Source organism: Schistocerca gregaria, chromosome 8 (assembly GCF_023897955.1).
Source record: "Schistocerca gregaria isolate iqSchGreg1 chromosome 8, iqSchGreg1.2, whole genome shotgun sequence".
NCBI classification, from domain to species: Eukaryota; Metazoa; Arthropoda; class Insecta; order Orthoptera; family Acrididae; genus Schistocerca; species Schistocerca gregaria.
In genome coordinates this window covers 305,146,125-305,169,138 of record NC_064927.1, presented here as the reverse complement: position 1 = coordinate 305,169,138, position 23,014 = coordinate 305,146,125, and the positions used below count along the sequence as shown (strand labels likewise).

At 41.9% G+C, this 23,014-nt stretch overlaps 1 protein-coding gene across 1 annotated transcript; it reads right to left on the bottom strand.

Annotated features, from left to right (window-relative positions):
* Window positions 1-1,178: 1,178 nt before the first annotated feature.
* Window positions 1,179-21,451, bottom strand: LOC126284560 (uncharacterized). Its single transcript, XM_049983563.1, has 4 exons — window positions 21,397-21,451; window positions 9,793-9,879; window positions 7,770-7,909; window positions 1,179-1,465 (listed from the first exon to the last, which is right to left on the bottom strand). The coding sequence occupies exons 1-4, from the start codon at window positions 21,440-21,442 to the stop codon at window positions 1,436-1,438; spliced, it is 303 nt and encodes a 100-aa protein (XP_049839520.1). The 5' UTR covers window positions 21,443-21,451; the 3' UTR covers window positions 1,179-1,435.
* Window positions 21,452-23,014: the final 1,563 nt, after the last annotated feature.

The following is a 23,014-nucleotide window of genomic DNA, read 5'->3' as shown; positions in this document are numbered from 1 at the left end:
ATATATATATATATATATATGTGTGTGTGTGTGTGTGTGTGTGTGTGTATGTGTGTGTGGGTGGGTGGGTGGATGGGTGTTTAGATAGTCAAGCACTACTTACGTTCAAAGAACAAAGGTTATGTTATTTATTTTATTAGCTCACATCCACCTTTGTGTTAAGTCGTGTGGCTCCCACAGGTGACAGCAACACCACAGGTCTGAGTCTGGCAAGCGAGATGTTACAATTTGTAAATAGAGTCCCAGCATGAATGTGTTAATCCCAGGATGAATCCATTGAATGAAATCTTCCTCGAACGGTATCGGCGGTCAAGCGGTTTTGCCATGAGATTGAGCGAGGAGTGTCATTATGGTGCAGCTTCTACTGACTCTCTTACGTAAGCTGGCCATGCAGTGTAGTTTAGGTTTAAAACGGTTTTATTTACAAGACCTACAATGTCTTCTTTTAACAAACCGCCAATTCTCCTAACTTTTATACTTTCCAATAATAGCAGCAATCAGTGGTCACATGGCTCCTCAAACTGACCTAGTACCAAACTGGGACTTAGGTTTGATAGAAAACCCTATGTATTTAGTTTGGGAAGGAGATCCCATGAGAGAAATGCGTTCAGTCAACCGAAATAGCACTTTAAGGAAATCAACATGGCAAGGTGTGCTGCTGTTTGCGACATAGTGATTTCAGATGGCGCTGTAGTTGGATTTTTCTACCTGAACTCTCTGATGGGTATTATTTTGGTTCTCCTACCTTTTACGACCCTATAAGTAATGCGCTTGGTGTTTATATTCATCGTAAATAAAATTTTCTGTTTTCTAACCAATGTTTTGTCATATACGTCTACATCTTTCTGCTGGACAATATCTTACATCAAACGGTCGCATTCTTTCTGTGGCACTTCGCCGCCTCTTTCATTGTACTGCGTTAAATCCAGGTATTTATGTGTGTCATTACATTTTTTTTACTACCATAGTAACGATTGACCAGTGTTATTGTTAATCACAGTCATAACTCAGTTTTGTTAACTTTGTATTGCACAAGGTAAGGATCCAGTCGTTTATGACTGAACTTTTGTGGAAACGAGGATATTTTGATGTAGGCAGTTAGGAAAAATGTGAAAGGAAAGGCCTCTTTATTTATACTGAAGTTTTGGGATGAAATGACAAAATAAATCAAATCATCATGAGGAAAAGAAGTAGTTTATTTGCAATAGAATTGCGGAAATTAATATTCGTGGGAACGATTTCTGCACATCGTGCTGTTATTACTCAATTTATAGAAAGAGCAATAGATCTCGTAGCAAATATTCTGCACTTATTGGTGAAAATGTTATCATATATTACGGTGGTGAACAGCAACAGGCCTAGAATGGTGAGTAGCCGTTGTACGTTAGTGCGGTCGTGGGTTGGTAAGAGCTCATCCACCTCCCTGCGTCGTGGTTTAGCCCCTAGATGGAGGAAGCGTTGGACGCTAGAGAGAAAGACAAGAAAAAAATGGTTATTACTTTGTTTCTATCATATCTCGAGCCATCATCACGTTCCACAATTAACTTCTCATATCAACGAATGTAGCATATGAATTGCAGAGAATATACAAGGAGCTGTTTGTGAAGTTTGCAGTGTCTCCTTACCTATTATGTTACTGTGCACGTCTGTAGCAGGGAGATAGGAAAAGCAACAGACCGTCTGTACACTCATCGTGCACAAATATCAATCAGTATTTTGTAGATGGGGTCGTTTGCTTCGTTCTCGCCCATCGTTGTTGACAAAGTGTATGATTTCTTCAAGTGCTTTCAAGTGCGAAAGGCGACATATATCAGTTAACTTACTTTTACGAAAGCCTAGTCAATTAATATCTTTTCTTAGTTTGACACAACAGAAAGTTTATGTGTCGAGGAGGCATCACAGAAACAGTTTTACGGATCAAGGAAATGTTGCGTTCCATTTGAAGTGGTCTGTTTCAGCGTGTCTGCCTGAGGGCTATTAGGTTTAATGTTTCGAGGAAATTAAAAGTGAGTTAAGAATGAAATATAAGTATGAATGCTACTATGTCGGAAGTTTAAGGGAAGTGTTGTATCGAAGTCGGGCGGGGAAGATATGACAGCAGCTGTGTCTGTTACTGAAATGTCATTTGGAGACATGTTGACATTACTTTCATTCTTCGAAGAACTGGAACCGTCTTCCTATAACTAAATTCCTCCGGCACCAACGGGGAAGGTGTACTCTACACCCATCTATAGTAAGTACTATAATCTAGTCATGTACTTCATATTATAGAATTTTGAAAAAAAAATTTAGGCCGGCTGGTGTGCTCGTGCGGTTGTAGGCGCTTCAGTCTGGAAGTGCGTGACCGCTACGGTCACAGGGTCGAATCCTGCCTAGGGCATGGATGTGTGTGATGTCCTTAGGTTAGTTAGGTTTAAGTAGTTGTAAGGTCTAGGGGACTGATGAACACAGATGTTAAGCCCTATAGTGCTCAGAGCCATTTGAACCATTTGAACCATTTAAAAAAAATATGTATACTGCTTCCCATGAATTCTTCTAGCATATTCTACAGTACTTTTAAATTTTTATCATCTAAGGTTAATTCAGAAATTCAAGTTGAAGTGATAAATGTAGTGGCAGTAGTATACTAGTAGTCCATGCGACTTGCCACAACGATAGTCACATGCTGTTAGTAAAAGTCCACAACAGCTAAGGTTATCTGTACTTTTTTTTTACTTTTTGTTTTCGTGGTGCTGTTGATGAACAAGATAGATCCGATTTTAATAAGCACTAGGTAGTGACAACATTGGGTAAGGGCGGTAATGATAATAGAGTTAGTGGAGGAATGTTTCGGGTGAGTGAGTACCAACCATGTTAAGTGCGTTTCCCAGTTGGTACGAAAGGGAAAATGTGCAATGTCTTAGTGACTAGCTGCATGGAACGAAAACTGTTTTAATTATTATGTCTGACATGTGCAGTAGGACAGCGGAGTTTACAGCTATTGTTCCCTTCATTTGCGTTATGTGCGGAAGAAAGCTGTGTATGCTTGGACTCACGCAGTTAAATTTCCCTAGTCAGTGAGAATTGTTACCGTAATAAAGATTCAGCTTGAAAAATTCCATCATTGGTTTCAGATGTGGGAACTGGTAAGATGGAGATTTCGGACGAGATGTTATTAGCAGGTGACTCCGATTAAATTGTGCTATTTAACTTTCAAATTACGCGTGAGAGGGGGGAAGTCATTTAGCAGTATCGCAAACTTTGGGCAGTTATTTGATAAAACATTCGAGGCAGAGGGTTGCTTTACAGAGCACAAACACGTACATTTTGAGAGCTTACGATACCATTGGTAATTTGGTTGGGGGGGGGGGGGGGGGGAAGGAAGACTTCGAGATCGATCACTTGTCAACCGAGAAGAACAAATACTTACTGGATTTCTTTCCTGACGTCCCCAGGGATGACTTGGGAGCGAAGGAAAGGTAACAGTCTTAACGACTCTTGCCCTCACGGATGAAACAACTCTAGCCATTATCGGTTAGTTCTTACGTGAAGAAATATTTAGACTATGTATCATCATTATATTGACTCATATTTTTAGTTCTGAAAAGATGAGGCGGGTTTGGTCAGCAGCTGATTAAAGAGGAATGAATCACAAAGTAATCAAATGGCTCAAATGGCTCTGAGCACTATGGGACTCAACATCTTAGGTCATAAGTCCCCTAGAACTTAAAACTACTTAAACCTAACTAACCTAAGGACATCACACAAACCCATACCCGAGGCAGGATTCGAACCTGCGACCGTAGCAGCCCCGCGGTTCCGAACTGCAGCGCCAGAACCGCACGGCCACCGCGGCCGGCTACAAAGTTATCCTCCAGTCTATTTCAATACGAGACTTCCATTCTTGATTTCGTGCTACGAAAAGTCAGAGATATTTATTACACTAGACCTAAACAAGGCTTCGTTTGCAGAAGCGTCTAAGACTGTTATAGTCTTCACAATGCACTAAAATTGATATGAATTTAACTGAGTTTAGTTCAGGCCTTCAGTAGCAGCTGCGGTGTTGTTACGTCTCCTGGGCAACATTTGACACAACTAGATGTGCCTGCATTTACTATAGTGAAAAGAAGTCAAGAGTTACATAGATATGGTTCCAGGATTCCCTTATAAATAGCCTTCCAATCGCGATTACATTCACTTTACTGTGAATACGAGGAAGTCATTGGAACTAGAGAGTAACACATGATCTTAGTGATACACTTTATACATAACATATTATAAGATAATTTTTTTTCCGAGTCATTCCTGTCGTGATTTCCATACTTTTCGGCATAGACCAAGATCGATTCAAGAGAGTTTCACGCGCGCATTTCAAACACCGCTGTAATCATTTTCGTGACTACTAGACTTTTTTTGAAGAAAAGACACTATAGCCGTTTTATGAAGCCCATACAGCGATAGCCCATTTCTGCGAGAAATGTTCCTCAGGTTTCACTTCAGCATATGCACTTACTGAGTCGTTTAAGTAAAATAAGTCTTGAGAATTATTTCACCGTAAAGGTTCAGCCGTATATTCTTTTACACATCATCACTTCTAGTCATTTCTTTCCCTGTTGCACTCGCAAATAGAGAGAGGGCAAAACTACTGTCTACAAGCCTCCGGACGAGACCCAGTTTCTGTAGTCTCATCTTCATGGTCTTTTCGCAAAACGTACGATGGCGGCAATAGAATAGTTCTGCTGTCAGCCTTAAAACAGAGTTGACTAAATATCTGTTATGGTGCCTCGAGAGAAGTGCGCTGTCTGCCCTCTAAGGCTCTCATTTGAGTCCACAAAGTATATTTGCCTGCTGATCGAACCAACCGGTAACAAATCTAACAAAAAGAATCTGAATTATTGCGATGTTTTCCTCTAACCCGACCTATTGGGTATCCCAAACACATGAACAGTACACAGGAAAGTAATGGCACTAGCGTTCTGTATTCCGCCTCCGTTATAAATGAGCTATATTTACCCAAAATCCTTCCAATAAACCGCAGTCGATCATTCGCCTTTCTTCCTGAAAACCTGACCTGATCGTTCCATTTCATATTGTTTTACAAATTTTCGCCTAGATGTTGAATCGATGAGTCTGTGTCATGCAGCACACGACTAACCCTGTATTCTAAAGTTACAGGAATTGTTTTTTCCTACTCGATCACATTAGCTTATATCTTTCTAAATTTAAAGCACTTTGCAACTCATCACACCAACTAGAAATTATGTTTGGGTCATCTTGTGTCGTCCTATAGTCAGTCAACGTCGACACCTTCCCGTACATTAGAGCATCATCAGCAGAAAGACGTAAATCTCTAGAGCCTGTCCGATCACTTACGTATATAGAGAATAAAAGCTGTAAAATCATGCTCCCCAGAGACATTCCTGACAATGCACTTATCTCTGATAAACGCTCACCGACAAGGAAAACGTACTGGGTTGTATTACTTAAATAGTATTGAAGCCACCCACATATCTAGAAACATAATCCGTATTGCCTCAAGTGGCTCTGAGCACTATGGGACTAAACGTCTGATGTCATCAGTCCCCTAGATCTTAGAACTAGTTAAACCTAACTAACCTGAGGACATTAGACACATTCATGCCTGACACAAGATTCGAACCTGCGACCGTAGGCCTCGCGCTGTTTCAGACTGAAGCGCCTAGAACCCCTCGGCCACAGTGGCCGTGTAATCCCACTTCTCGCACCTTTGTGAACAACCGGCACTGGGGCGCTATGTCAAACGTTTCTCGGAAATCTATGACTATCAATCCGCTTTTTACCGTTCAACCGTTGTTCGCAGTATATGTTTTGAGAAAAGAGCAAACTGAATTTTACGTGTGGGCATAGATACGTCAAATGCATTTTAATGTAATGTAACTGTGAAATCAAGAACCCACAGTATGAACCTATTTACAAGGGGCTTTCATTAAGTAATGCAACACGTTGCTTTTCTCGGCCAGTTTAGGTCGGAAAGTGTGAAATTTGTTGTGAAACATCGTTGAATATTATCGCTTCGGTCCCTGTAGTTTCATTAGGTTCGGATTGGCTGTGTCTCTTTACATGACCATCAAATTAGGATCTGTCACTGGGGTGCATTCCAAGCAGAAAGCTGTCATTAAGTTCTTTTCAGCGGAAAACCAGAGCTTCATAGAAATTCATAGGTGTCTGTAATGTCGACGGAGACCTAGTAGTTGAAAAAAGCACGATGTGTCGTGGGGCGAGACGTGGGTGATTATCGCTGCGAGGTCGCTCAGACCGGTCCAGTGTTCTGCGTGACGGGAGGCCTCACGCAGCTGTGACTCTTGCAACGTTACAACGAGCGGACACTCTCATTCGAGGCGAGTTAGGACGACGGTATTCTGGGACATTGAAGATGTTGTCCTGTTTGACGTCCTACGTCATGATGAAACGATCAACTCTGAAGTGTACTGTGTTACTACAACGAAATTGAAGAAACGACGTGAGCGTGTTAGTCGCCGCTACTCTTTCAGTGGGTGTATTACATTATCGTAAAAAATTGGTTAGTGGCAACAAGATGACGAATCTTCCATTACACCCCACCCACCTCACTACGCGACGTCACATTCGTATACACGTAAAAACACTGTAAAAAATAACAGTGTATTAGTTATTGGTAAAACTAGAGCTCCAGCCATGGCAGTGTATGTTGCAGATTCCGTGATTTACTCCTCACAGTCACCAAAACTTTGATTGTGTGACGCAGCTAATAGGAACATTAATCATATCGACCGTGGATCTCTGGAGCGTAGTGCTCATAAGCGCTGTAACATCGAATAATCAGTGAACCAACAACTGAGCAAAGATCCAGAAACTTATTACTAAGTTCATGGGTCATATACGAATAATACAAAACTTTCAGTTATGTCAAATATTCATCCACAGGTGTGATGCTAGCTGGTGCTACGAAGGATACAGAAAACTGCTCAACCGGGGAAAGAAATAAGTCTGCAATGCAAAAATATGGCATACTGTAGGTGGCACTGCACGAGCTCTTAGAGTTAGTGGAAGAATCTCTGTAGCTTGGGTGAAGGACGGAAAAAGCCAGTTGACAAGGTGAACAAGTTATTTCAGCTTTAATCAGCCCAAATGCTAAGAAGAACTACATTCTGAAGGAAAATTAAAGCTACATGATCATTATGCTTACTACCTAAACCACGTTACAGCACGTAAAATAAGAAAAGCTGTAATGAGAATCCCTTCTCAAGCAACAGGTATCGACACTATTAGGCATACCATATTCAAACATATTCCAGACGGCATCGTGCTAGCCTCGGCTAACATTCACTGACGGAAAAACTCGCATCACCAAGAAATAGTAGTGCGACATCAGACAGGGAACATCATCACACGACAGCTCCAGCGTCCTTCACAGACTGTGTTAATCATCCCTGTATTGACCGACAGAGTGCAAGAAGCATGCAACTCCATCCAAGAAAATGAAATCCGGTACCCGAAAAACAAAATACAATCGCGTTTGCATCAAACATTTTCAATGGATCATCTCGCGCTGACATTAACCTGTGATCTTGCCCTGTCAATAACCTAGACAAGTGTATTAGAGGAATTTTTATCCTTTACATTACTTATTCTTGGTGTTGTGACATTTTTTCCGTCAGGGTATTTAAATTTTCCTTCGAGTTTGGGACACAACGCCTCCATTGGGTAAAAATTAAAGTTCAGACTACTCCTAAAAACAAAAACCCACATGCACTTAGTGATAAACTAATTACCAGATAATACCAAAACCCTGGATTATACACTTCGGTAACGTGGGTTTCCATGGGTATCGTCGGCTTGACATTTGCTCTGGCCGCTGAGGCGGGATGTGGCGCTCGTAGACTTTGACGGGGCAGGTCCCTTCCATCGCGTCCTGTGCAGGAAAGTTTAGTTAGTTACTGCTGAGTAGTTTCCTGCAAGTAAAAGTGTTTTCAATCGTTTCTTTCAGTTACCCTATGGCGTGGTAATCCACTTACGGATGCTGAAAGCAGAAGCTACAATCAGCTACATTCTCCCAGCTGTACTTTAGTGTTCGTTTCTGGTGCAGGCAACCACATTTTTTTCTGTGAGTTGTGTGAGCGTCGGAGCGTTTCCGTCAATTAAGGTATCATGTCCTGGGAAGTGTGTTCTGATTAGCTTACAATGTTACTGCAATGAGGTGTATTTGTGGTTCGGGACGTTTACGTTTCTTGTATGCATGCAAATTGCCCTGAGTAACAGTTATCATTAGTTTGTCTGTCCGGTATTTTGTACACTCAATTGTCTATTGAAATTTCTGGATTTGCGGAATCTGCCTGATAGCTTGTACTGATGACTATATCAGGGATTGCACGATTATTTCAGAGAGTGTACTGACGGGGAATCAATTACGCATATCATTCTGGCGGAAAAGGGTTCGTTTCAAACAGTTAAGGAATCGCGACCGAGCAAGGATGTACTAATTTTTGGAAATTTGTGTTAAGTTTCTATATGACCAAACTACTGACGTTATCGGTTCCTAGGCTTACACACTAATGAATATAATTTAAAATAACTTACGGTAAGGACTACACATACACCCATTCCCAAGGGAGGATTCGAACCTCCGACGGAGGGAGTCGCGCGAACCGTGGAAAAGCGCCGAAGACAGCACGGCCGCCCCACGTGTCGATGTACTAATTGTAATCAGCTCCATCATAGTTCCTTATATTGTCACTCGATCAAGTTCGTATCTGTTTGGATTCACCGAGAACTCGAATTCATGATATCCATGTCCGAGCGAGCACTGAGTTTCGCTGTAGGAGTTTCATGAAGTTTTCTAAACGCCGTTAAGGGCGTGCGTATTTAAGTGTTGCCTTTTGTTGACAAGAGTACGATAAGAACTGCATTTTGTTTTCGTATTGGACGTTGTTTAGTGTCAAATACTGAAGTGTGGCAGTAAGGAAAACGTATGTTGGTCACTGCGGTTGAGCTGGATAAGGTATAGTTAGTGCCGTCTTTGGGTAAGAGGGTTTTTGTACAAAAGTTTAAGTGATATCTTACGACAAACGGCCTTACTTGTAAGAGGCGGATACGTTAAGAGTTAGTTTGGTTGTAGTTCGGTGGTTTCCACTAGTGTATCTACTAAATCATAGCAACGATTACTACAAACCGGGCTCAGGTAATAACTGTTAAGCGTGCAACTTATTCGGCTATTGATGGTGTTAATTGTTAACTGTGCTAACCATTATCCCATGTTATAATCAATACCATGAGGCAGCTGTGTTGTTCGAAACAGCATAGACCGATTTGCGGACACTAATAATTACCAGCTATATGATAAGGAACTGAAGTGTGTTGTCTGTATGACTGTTTGGGATTCTCTGATGTCAGAATTTTACTTTCTTGCAAATATAGTTTCACAAGTTAGTGTCAACATTTTTTTTCTAGGATACTTCTTTATGTTTCAGAGGTGCTGCAAATTTTATTTAATTAATAGTAATGCTCAAACTGTAAGGATTGACATAAATTCATCGCTTAAAAATGAAATCGCTGGTTAAAAGCAAATTAACATCTTAAAAATATGACCTTGAAAATATATTTAAAACTTAGCAGCAATTATTTTAAACTAACACAAGCACCAACAAATTTCAGTACTTATTAATTGTATAAAAGTAGCAATGAAGAACTGAAAAGAATATGAGCATAAAAATCACATAATTTTGGGAATACTCAACTAATTTAAAAAATATTTCTTTCAGTATATTTTTCAGACATATGTAGTGCTAATATACAAACCAGAGTGCAGATTGTCCTCTGCAACCGCAGGCCCTCCTGCCTGCCCTAGGCACTCCTCGGGACATACCGCCTGTGCAGAGATGGCTCCTGCGGAAAGGAATTGTTTTGTAGTTTTAATATGTGTCATACAACGCAATAACATCAGTAAATTCATCATTCACAACAGAAAATTAAATTATCACGGTACCATGGGAACCTAAAATATGCCACTGGCAAATATGCTGCTACAATAACGACACTGCTTGAGTTCGACAAAATATTTTACGCACATGAAATTGGTGCAGCGCGTGAGAAAAATAAACATTTACGTAAACATACTGCTGTAGCTACTCTGATATCTCTTACTTTATTAAAATGGTTATTTCTCCCTATGTAGGTAGGTGACAGTAAAATACTTTCACATTAAGGGAAAATATTGGTGACTGAAGTTTCGTGAGAACATCTCGTCGCAGTGAAATCGACATTCGTTTATTGACCTGCAATGGACGTAAAAGGGTATTGTAAGCAGTCCCTTTAGTAGAAATGTTGTATCTTCTCAATCTTGGTTAAGTGCAGTCCATGTGATGTCTTCCCTATAACATTATCTATCTGGTCATTCCAATTTAAATTGTCCTTAACAGTAATTCACAGATACTTAGTTCAACTGGCAGCTTTGAAATTTGTGTAATTTCTGGTGTAACCGAAATTTAATGGCTTTCTTTTCTTGCTCATTTTGGTGACCTTATAGTTTATCTATTCTGGGACCATTGTCACTTTTTGCACAGTACAGATACAGTGTCTATTTTGGAAATGGTTTGGATATTCTGATGACTTCACTAGAGGGCAAACGATAGCTTCTTCTACAAACAGTCTAACAGGGCTACAAAGATTGCCTACTAAAATGTTACATAGGTTAGGGAGTGCAGAGAGACTATAACTCTTCTTTTGGGAAAGCCAAATAATAGTTCTGTTTTATCGAAACTGGACGTGTTTTTCTTAATAGAGTTACCACAATCGTTTCTGAAGAAAAAGAACGAGATTGAATTGGAATAGTTCTCTTTTACTCGATGATTTTCTGTAGATTACTACGAAATGTGAACAATTTAACAGGAACCCACGAGTCCAGCCACGTAACTGAAGTGATACTTCATAGACACGCAATTGATTAGAAGTCTTTTGCGAGGAACAGTGTCAAAAGCCTTCTTGAAGCCTAAAAATATGGAATCAATATGAGGTCGCTCGTCGACAGCACTCATTATTGCTAGCGAATGAAGAGCTAGTTGCGTTTCACAAGAACAAATTTTCTGAAAACACACTGACAATGCGTCAATGAATATCATGCATATGAATATCGATCTTTCTTCAGTGTTCCAAAAACTACGGCTTAAAGTACGGGTGAAGAAGTCCCAGGTATTTTTAGTAACCAACCTGATATTATTCATTTTCAGGTTACACAAACTACTGATTTCGTTTCATCTTGACGGTATCTAAATACCATGAATCAGGAAACGGTAAAAATGATGAGTGAAATTTCGCAGCGGCAGCTCAGCTGGCCAGAAATGCTGTCGCCACATCCAAGAAGACGTACATTACGCAGTGGGTTATTTGAACGAGCCATATTAACCCTTTCGTCTAATCATGTTACGTGACTAACATAATCTTTGTCTACATCACCAACTCCCCAGGGTGCAAGCACACTTTTTACCTCGTGTGACGTGGTTTGCTGTCAATACTACGCCACCTAAGTACACATGCAGTATTTGGCGGTAGCCCATGTAATCACGCCCTCAAATCTACGGCCGGCTTTGAGACACAACCTCCTCAGCCCACGCCGCTATAACTGCCACGAAACCGACTTAATAGACACACCACCGCCCTCTACTATAGTCTAGTTTAGTCTTTCTCTTGTTCCGCTCCCTCTGTCTAGTCTAAGAGTTTTCATTCAGCCTTTGTTACTACTGCGGGCATCGGACTCGGCCTTCCTAACAGACTTGAGTTGGATGTTACGCCGGCCTTGCTGGGAATCACGTTCAGTATAGAGATGTATCAATCAATACTTATGAATCTCGTTATTTGTCTCCCTGTCACAGAAGCCACCACGTCCTTGATCTCCACAAGTTTATGGTCTACCAGACATCTCACATGAGAGGCCACGAGTTTTCACTGAGGCGGAAAAGTCATGGGATACCGTGCCGTATGCTATTTTGCCCAGTGTAGTGCAGTAACTCGATTTAGCTTGGACTCAAAAAGTCGTTGGAAGTCCCATGCAGTAAAATTTACCCATACTACGTCCATAGCCGTGCACAACTGCAAAAACGTTGCGAGTGCAGGATTTTGTGCTCGAAGTGAGCCCTTGATTATGTCCCATAAGCACTTGACTGTATTCGTGTCGGACGATCTATGTGACCAATCTATTCGCAGAATGCTCTTCATACCAAACTCGAACAATGACATATGGCGCATTGACATCCATAATGATTCCACCACTGAATGACTGAAAATGGTCTTCTGTTAGCCGAATATAACCATTGCAAACATTCAACTTCCAATTGCAATCATGACTTTAGTTAAAATATGGCAAAGGTAATGTTGAATCAGATCACTGTGATCTAAATAAGAATAGATTTACTCATTCTTAACATCACGAGACAAAAGAGTGAGTGAAGAAACGACACAAACATTTTTTATTTGGACAAACGCTATCAATAATATGGGGCCTGTGGTGAACAAAGTGATCACCTGGGGATCAACACACGACACAAACCAGAACACTAAGCGATTTACCTGACTTCATACATGTGAATCCGCGGCATGGCCCAAAAACTACGCCACAGTCAAGTATGGTGCTGAGAAGAATATATTGGAGCCCTACGCCATAGCAGCGAATACTTTACCCTCCTGCGATGAGTTCGGCGGCCCGTGTCATGGACGGCAGTAAACTGTTATTAACGACGCGCGTCCTAAAGATGTAAGTAAGCGGTCTCGCGTTTGGCTAATTCGGAGCCTCTGAAACCCCAGTGGGTTCTAGTGTGCAGATGGACCGGTTTGCTGTTCTGCCAAACCAATTTGACTCCATGCCACAACTATGAATGACGGAATACGTCAGATGTTTAGACGGATGCTAAAAGCTGTACCTCTGATAGTTCAGATGATAACTGGCACATGCTGTAACTGGCACACTAGCAAAGGACACAAGTCTCACCAATTAGGTATCACCTGCTGTTCTTTACTAGCGAAGCGCCAGTACAAGAGTGTCCCTTCTCTTTCTCTCAGCTTTCCTCGCCGGCCCATTAGCCTACCACATTTACATGTTAGACTAGTCCCACTTTAGCCCAAGAAAATCACGAGCTGGAGTGCAGCACTCAAAGCTGGGAGACCACCCCTTGCTCTGCATACACAGATTTGACCAATTAGTGACTTTAAGAAATAATTACGAGAAAAGGAGAAACAGACGCAGATTATAGGCCTCTTCCTCACACGTTTACGCTGTGACGTTTGCTAAAAGCATGAACTCGATGGAACCACAGTCTTCCATACAAAGATTGCTGTGTCCCCTGTAGCGTCCGTCTCGAACTTTCCAAAGAACGGCCATAAGCTCGGTAAGCCCTTGCGCCTTTACAAATATGTCTTGAAGCAGGGTCTGGACGTCTGGGCGCCACTGATATGGAAATTGGCAGAAACGCACAGTCGTCTCCTGCCTAACAAGGGCCCATCCTCTGCTTTATTTGCTGACCATCAATGCTCTGCCCTTAGCGAGTTAGACTATATGAACACGGCCGTCGGCCATCAAACGAGTCTGCACAATGAGACTGAGCAGCTGCGCAGTCCACTACGTTGTCCCCCAGGTTCTGCAGAAAAAACGATCCCCTCGGCTCTGAGCTGTCACTGCAGTCGTTTAAATCGACACTCTCTTCCTTTGGATGCAGGCAAAGCTTACCGCAATTCCTTCAGAAGAGCACACAAGCATGAGCGTTGACTACTGCCAACCATTTCATGATATGAATGAAGTCAGATAATTTCCAGCTATAGCAACCATGTAATAAAGCTCAACTTCCCTAGGAACACAACACCGTAACAGAACTGACAGTGCCCTGCAATCCTTCACTTGTGTCTAAGTGGGGTGTGCGCCTCACTTAAAATTTAGCATGATCTCCTACGAACTGAAATGGGCACTCGTCTGACATGGCCACCGTTTCCCTGTCATTTAGGGTCCACCCGATATGGTCATCGGCTCAGGAGAGGCACTGCAAGCGATGCCATGCTGTTAGCAAAGGCACTCGTGTCGGTCGTCTGCTGCCATAGCCCATTAACGACATATTTCGCTGCACTGTCATAAGAGATACGTCAGTCGTACGTTTCACACTGATTACTACGGCTATTTCACGTATTGTTATTGCCTGTTAGTAATGACCCATCAAATGCAGTTGCTGACGGTCGTTAAGTGCAGGCCATCAACCACTGCATTGTCCGCCTGAAATGTCATATTTTCGGCACACTCTGAATTCCCAAACGATCTCCCGAAAGTACTTACCCAATCGTCTCGCTCCTAATGCCTTTCCTCGTTCAAACTATGATTATTACCTTGTTGAGGCGATAATCACCTTGGGGAAATATTGTACATGAAACACATCTACATCATACTCCGCAAGCCACCTAGACTTTGATTGTGCTTATATTTGTGCTATTCAAACTAATTGTAAACAAGTTTTTGCCTTCGTTTGCGAGCTCGGCCAGAGCAGCACCGCAAACAAACCCACTGTTCAAGGTATCAGGTAATCGATGATAAATCCTCCCTACGGTGTTTCAAGGCACACAGTTACCAGGCGTTCTCCAACCGTAATGCTAAATGCTGTCCCCGTGGGAAGTACAGCCACGTTCAATCTGTGTTATCCTACAATGCAATACCCGCGTTAGTAGCTCCACAGTTCAATACCTACATACATACCCATCTTAGTTCGACGTCTTCTGTAATGTCCTTCAGACATGCAAGGAACGTTCACTGCTGCGATCGTGAGCTGTATGAGATGTAAGAATTACACTGCCCAGTCCTATTAATGTGAGCACCTGCTTCAGCCTTGTGTTACATGCAGGAAGAGAGCCAACTAGGTTCTGAAATATATTTTGAAACTATATTGATAAGGATGTGGAGCCACACAGACTGCAGTGCCATAAACAGTGCGCTTGGTTTCTCAGTTGAGGATCCAAAGCGGGAGCCGTTCTTGGTGGCCAAGAACTCCTAGGCGCTTCGGTTTGGTGCTGCACGACCGCTAGGGTCGCAGGTTCGAATCCTGCCTGGGGCATGGATGTGTGTGATGTCCTTAGGTTAGTTACGTTTAAGTACATCTAAGTACTAGATGAACGATGACCTCAGACGTTGAGTCCCAAAGTGCTCAGTGCCATTTGAACCATCTAAAGAGCGAACGGCCAGTCAAGGTAGGCCATAGTTCTCGATTGGATTTTAATCGGCGAGTTTGGTTACCAGAGTGGTACAATAAATTCATTCGTGTGCTCTCGATCCACAAACATACACTGCTAGATGTGTCACACGTTGTGTTGTCCTGGTGGTAGACGGCATACTACAAGGAAAAACAAACTGCACCTCAGGGTTGGACATGGTCACCAGGGATAAAAGCGTAATTGTGTTAAGCCACTGTGTCTTGCTGAATGATGAGATCACCCATGGATTTCCACGAAAACCTCTCTCAGACCATAATACTCCCTTCACTGGGTTAATCTTCTTCCTAACGTTTTACGCCTTACATGCCAATGGCCATCTCTCTGATGCTATTTAGCAGGCCGCAGTGGTCTCGCAGTTCTAGGCGGTCAGTCCGGAACCGCGCGACTGCTACGGTCGCAGGTACGAATCCTGCCTCGGGCATGGATGTCTGTAATGTCCTTAGGTTAGTTAGGTTTAAGTAGTTCTAAGTGCTAGGGGACCGATGACCACAGATGTTAAGTCCCATATTGCTCAGAGACATTTGAACCATTTGAACCATCTGATGGAACATAAAACGTGATTCATCTGAAAATGCCACCTGTCACCACTCAGTGGAAGTCCAGGTGTGCTTTGACATGTTGAAGAGCAGTCAGGTTAGGTACATGGAACAGTCGCCTACTGTGGAGGCCCATAAGCAATTATATTATCCCAACTGTCGTTGAGGAGAAACTATTGGTAGCCCCTCAGTTCATCTGGATGGTCAGTTGCTGAACAGCTACATGTCTGTTCGCCCGTACATGTGTCTGCAGCTGTCATTAACCCCAATCGTCTATGGGCTGTGGCGCAGCACAGGTGCTTCAACGCCAGTTTTGTGTAGCTCCACTTTGCCACTCACAGACGAACAGATAACAAACCTGCTGCCATTTCGGAAACGCCTCCGAACTTTGCCCGAAAGCCCATGATAGTGCCCTTTTAGACGTTAGATAAATCGGTCCACTTCCGCATTACGACAAAGGCTGCACTATCTTCCGTGTTACTTTGCATGCACGAGGTTCTGACGTCAGTCTTTTGGTTCAAAGGCTTGCCCAAAGTGGTGGTATCGGACTCTGAACCATAGATGACATCGGCAGAACTTCAGCGGTTTTCTGATGCCAATGGCATCAAGCAAAATGACTAGCACAGGGTTCCACACTCATTCGAAAGGAGAAGGGGAAAGCTTCATCAGGACTTTCAAGCAACTAATTCATTTTTACGCACTTCTCACATGTGAGGGCAAGCTTCAAGGCCTCTTCTTCTCATCCTACCGTTGCCAGCAGACAACTACTAATCGCTGGAAGACCTCTAGCATGGACGTCGACATAGAACACCGCCTAAACAGCTGTGTCATCCGCAGCAATGTGTCCATCCTCGGCAGGGCTTTAAATTTAATGTGTATGATTTTGTCTTGTTCCAGAGATTTTTGCAGACTGGCGCTGAGAACATAGCGTTATCTCCAAAATCTTTGACTCCTCATTAAACGTTATTTATTTGTGTTCGATATTGCTCTTTACTTCCTTGAAGTTAAATAAAGAAGTGTCTCTAATTGTTTTTCTCACTGTCATAGAATCCACCAACTCGTTGGCACCCACCAGCAGGACAACCGTCCTCTCGCCAGAGAGATCCGACGTCTATCACCTCATCGTAATCGTAATACAAGGGCTCAGTCAGCGATTGTCGAGTTGTGCCTATCCTTAAAACAAAATCATTTGCTAGCTCCTTCTTTGTTGATGCCAGCCACCTTGTCAGCACATAATTCAATAAAAAATTAAGTTTTTCGTTTAGTCCACTAAATAACATTTTTCCAAATAAGTAACAAAAATGTTAAGTTCGCGCTGTGAAACAGTAAGCGAGTGCTTATAACGTCTACCATTTTTCCCCCTCTTTCTTCTCGTTTCTCAGTCACTCGGGCGAAACACCACCATCATAATGGACATAATTTATAATGCCTACATAGGGTTGTTACGCTCCCCTTAAACTTAACGCTGCCATTTTATAAAATCCGCTATATTATATTTTACATTCAAAATCGACGCACAAAATTTTCATATCCCCTCACTTGCTATTCACAATCTATTAGGCCTACAGAAACAGTGAACACGACGTTTTTTGAAGGAAATTTCGTATGGTTAAATTTTGTACTGCGATACTTTTCCTCAGGAGGGCACGGTTACCGATATTCAACAAAAACAGACCAAAGTGATATTCAAATTCCCCTCCACCCCCACACTCATGTCACCATTCAGAATTTTTTGTATATTGTTCCTGGCTCACCCTCCTACCACTGTAAACAAATTTCCGACTACGCCAACTTTTACTAATATTCGACCTTTTCTTGGCCCCTATTGATTGGGCTATTGCGCCCCGAAAATCGTCCGCTATTTCGTTAAGATTATTAATTTAATCGTGCCTGTGTGGCTAACGAAATAAAAACAACTGTTATAAACTTTTCAGTTAAACTCAATACTTTTACTGTTCGATCCTATTATAATCCTTACAAACACAGTAGTTTAATAGTCAGAAGGCATGACGAATACAACGATATAATTGTTCATTTTATGCTCCTAAGATTCGCTAACTTCCCAGCTAAAATCTACACAGACGTTAATTTTTGAATCTGGTAGTGCCCGACAAAACCAGTAGCGTAATATGGCCAGTCAATGAAGACCAGAAAAAGTCGAATTTTTTAAATAATTAGCGTCGTATCAGAACTTTATTCAGCGGTAGGAGTACCGTAAGCAACATAATAGAAATCTGAATAGTGAGGAATGAGTGGAGGTTTTGAGGGGCATTTGAACGTCTCGTTTGTAAATTTTTCTTGAATAACCTGCAAATCGAGACCTCCATGCAAAACGGACTCCGGTACAGAATTTAACTACATGAAGTTTCCTACAAACAGGTCCTGTTCATTTTTTCTGTAAGACTAATAGTTTGAGAACTTTTGACATTGCAGTTCGTCAGCAATCGTGAAAAATTTAATGATTAAAAAGAATCCGCCTCGATAGCAAATAGAAACCGGATGTTGACCTAGGTTTCTGAGCAGATAACCACGCCTTCTTTGGAACACACTAAAACCTAATGGGGCATGGTCCAACATTAATATAGAACGCACAAAATGGCAAAATACTCGCATTAAATGTAAAATATACGGCATGTGTATACCATGTCAATAGTTGTACCTAGCTGGAAACGTCAGAACCGTGCATCCTTCACACGCGGTTCACCGAACGTTGGCTGGGGTGATGAAGCACCCTTCTGACGTTTAAACCAAGTACAGCTATAGACATTGTAGACACGTACCGTTTATTTTACATTTTATGCGAGTATTATGCCATTTTGGGTGTTCTGCCTCTTTAGGCAGCTCGTGGCTTTAGTTTGTTCCGAAGTAGGGGTGGTTACCCGCGCCGAAAACTAGGTTAACATCCGGTTTCTATCTACAAACGAGGCGAATTCTTTATAATCATTATTACTAGTTTGCACATAGAGACCGAGAGAAGATGAAAACTTGGTTCGTAGATTTTGAAGGCCAGCTTAACGTTGCGACCTCCATAAAACAACAGCGATTGGAGGAGCTGAGAATGAATTGGTCACAAACTGCTATTCCTAAAGGGATGGAGTAAAGATGCAAAACATTCGCAAATGGCAGCCGATGGATGAATTTGTCACTTTAAAGAGCAGTAGGCAAAGACAAAAATAGTAAATAGGGAATATATCGACACCAGGACAGGAAGTCTTTGTGAATATCATTCCGCTACTCAGATGGACAGAAAACATGGCTCACAGACAGGTGGGTGATGTATCAGCATTTGGGGAGTAGGAGTAGTTGGGCTCAAAGAAGATGGTTCGAGTAATCACAGAATCACCCGACATTTGAAGAGCAGCGATGCCACTAAATTTCGATGTTGATAGGAATGGGGAACCATGGCGAACACAGAATCAAGAAGGAAGCACTCGACCTGGAGAGACAACAGAACGTGAGGCCCAAGCAATCGTCAGAGAGGCAATCAGAGCACCCCTGTTATCGTTATCATGGATCCGACGTGCAACTGGTGCTTCAGTGACCACAAGGACCAGTAATGGGTGGCTCACAGAAAGGGGACGCAGCTCACTCCCATCCTTGGGCCAACAGCCATTGACCTCTGTACATCAACAGGCACGTTTTCAGTGGTGTCGGTCACATTCGACCTGTATTCTCACTGACTGGAGTAGAAGTGTCTACAGTGATGAGTCCCGCTTCGAACTGAGCCTCGATGACCAGCGGAGACGTGCTTGCAGACACCCATGGATGGGTGTGCCAATTTATTTCACAGCAGGACCAATTTGAGTGTCATCCGCGGCAACTTTACAGCACATTCTACGTCCGTTATACTGTCCTTTATGGCATCATGGGCTTACATGTCAGCAAGACAACGATCTCCTGCACATTCCGAGACTTTCATCTGCTTGCCTTCGTCCTTTACAAAACCAAAATTACCCAGCAAGAACTCCGCATCTTACCCCAGTTGAGAAATTTTGGAGCATTATTGGAAAGACCCTTCAAGCAACTCGGTATTTTGAATACCTAAAGTGTAATTTGGACAACATTGGCCAAGTTATCCCTGAAGAGGAAATCTAACGGTTCTATCAAACAGTGTCAAGACTAATAACTGCTTACATAAGCGCCAGAGCTGGACCAAAGGGTAAGCGACGTCCTCAATTTATAAAGCGTTTCCTCTTGAATAAACTATCGAAGTTTTTCTTAAGCTGCAATCATTTGTTTGAGTGGACACGCACATTACATCGACCGATTTCCGTCCCATCCCTTCGTGATGCATCCATTTTTGTCTTAGAGTACATTCGTAAAGTAATTCTGGAGCGGAGATTGTCCGTTTTGGGAGTAGTAGCTAACAATTTCATAATAAATAACCTTTTTATTCTAAATCAAGGTGGGAGGAATATGAGAATCTTCTATCTGCATACGTGAGAATGTAAATTATTCGACACAATGGAAGAGGCAGCAAAGATTTAGAGCCAGTATGGTAGTGCTGTTAGTACTCAGTTAAAAGCCGGTAAAGAAGCAGCACATGAGCCACGCTGCCTCACGGATGACCCAATACGTGCAAAATGGGTTTAGCTTCCGAACTGACTGCCGCAAGAAAGCCTGTCCTGCTATGTGACGAACGCTACGAACAATACCATACAGTTACCATAATCGCTCGTCGTCTCTTTGCATCCCATTGATTAGAACTAACTCTTAATGTAACAAAACTGGAATGTAAACACACCCATGGAGCACAAAACGACAAAAAATTATATATTCATTAAAGGTATTTACGAAATATCAAGGAAGTTAATTTACTGTTTAGCTTGTGGAAATTTGTATGATATATGTGTCGTAGGAGCTTCTTTAAATGATGGTCACAAATAATAAGTAGTATAGTCCGTATGTTTTGGGAGAAAATTCATTTCTATCGTCTTGTCATCGAAACGATATGTAATCACAGCGTTCATTGGATTATTGAGATTTAGGAACCGTCTGTTAGATATTGGTCAAACGAACTCCACTTACTTAAATATGTAAACGGGAATGCTATCACAGCTCTGAATATGTGAACATAGCAACTTCATGCTGCATTTCATTTCAAATGGTTTCTATTTTTGGAGCTTGCAGTTACTGACTGGTAATATTAATCTTCTTTCCCACAGTTTATTTCTAGGTAATTGGGTGCACATAGTCTTACCCTGCTGTACGCGGCGCTTGAGTCATTAATGCTTTATGTTTCCCTTTCTTTACATTTCGGATATAACTAGAAAAAGTTATGCGTATGGTTCCAACTGTAATATTTTCTCTCAAGCAGTATGAAGTGAGAGCAAATACTACGACGCAGTGGAGTCCGTCCTGTCAGTCAGTATAAAAGAACAAATGAATAAAGGCTTGTGTACTGCTGAGCGCATACAGTGCAGTTCAGTGAAAGGTGATGCATATAGAGAACGAATGGATGAACAGAGTGTCTCAAAGATTAGCAACAAGTAATTCGTTTCCAGCTGTTCGCCTCTTCGATACGTAGTTAGAGGTCAAACAACGTTATTGGTATATCTGTTACAAATTAAAAATGCGTGTAAGAGTCAATTATAAACGAAGTTACGTGGCTCTGTTCGGCGAACTGGCTTACCGACACAGGCGGCGACCACGACGATGACAATGAATGTCTTGTGCATGGCGAATAGTAGCCAGGAGTCAGCAACTGCGCCTTTTATAGGCTAGTAAGCTTCCGTTGTTACGTAAAGCGAACGTCATCAGATAAATGCGAAATGTAGTGATAAAAGCTACCAGGCGTTTTGTACTTCACAGAAAATTATTCGTTGTTTCCTCCTGTGGGTGTTAATAGCAGTCCGACAAGGAAAAGGGAAATGAATTTACATGTCACTTGTTGAGGGTGGCGTGGCTACGCGAACAAGCAAGACGAGAAAACGTTTTAGAGATACGTAGTCTGGTTACGTCAAGTTTTTAGTTTTTCGTTTATTTATTTATATAATGCTTTGAATTAATGAAATACTATCGACGGCGTATACCAAATAAATTAATAAGAAAAGCTACTGATCCCCCACATTACACAGTACAGGTCTGAACATTGTTGCAGAAGCGACGAAACAAGCATGTAAAATTTGAAAGAACGCAAAACTTCCAAGAGTGGTGAAGTTTTACAGAAGCTAGAAATTTACCGCGAACTCGAATGACATATGCTTTTAATAGCTTGCGCAACGAGACTCAATCTATAAATATGGTAGAAGATCCAAAGACATTCTGGTCGTATATTAAGTACTCAAGCGGAAAGATGCAATGAATATCTTCACTGCACTATAACAATGGCAACGCTACTGATGACAGTGCTATGAAACAGAGTTACTAAAAGCGGATTTAGCAAATTCTTTCCCCAAAGTAGACGATGTAAATATTTCAGATTAGAATCAAGATAAGCTGAAAGCTTGAGCAACTTACAAGCAGATATCCTTGGTGTAACACAGAAGTTTAAATCATAAAAGAAAAACCTCCGGCCCACACTGTATACCAGACAGGTTACTCTCAGAGTATGTTGATAAAATAGATTCACATTTATAGAAGCATATACGAGCGCTTGCTCGTCGAATTATTCTTACCTAAACACTGGAAAGTTGCACAACTCACACCAATATCAAAGAAAGGAAATGACTTTAATCCGCTGAATTACAGACCCATAGCGTAAACGTCGATTTGCCGTAGTGTTTAGGAACATATATTCTGTTCAAACATTATGAGTTACCTCAAAGAAAACGATTTATTGACGAACGGATAACATGTATAGGCTTCTGAAACACAACTACCAATTTATTTACAGGAAGTAAAGAGCGCTATTGAAGGGTTGTAAAAGGATTTCCGTAGCTACAGGTTTCCAGAGATTCCGTATTTTTAGGTTTCCTGAAAGTTATTGATACCGTTCTCCACCGTCAGAAGCTGCCTCTGCTCAAATTGCGTGACTGCGGAGGATCGTCCCAGTTGTGTGACTGGATATGTGATTTCCTGCCAGAGAGGTCACAGTTCGTAGTAATAGACGGAAAGTCATCGAGTAAAACAGAAAAATTACTTGCGTTCCCCAGGGAGTGTTATAGGCTTCAAAAAATGGTTGAAATGGCTGTGAGTACTATGCGACTCAAATTCTGAGTTCATAAGTCCCCTAGAACTTGGAACTACTTAAACCTAGCTAACCTCCAGACATCACACACATCCATGCCCGAAGCAGAATTCGAACCTGG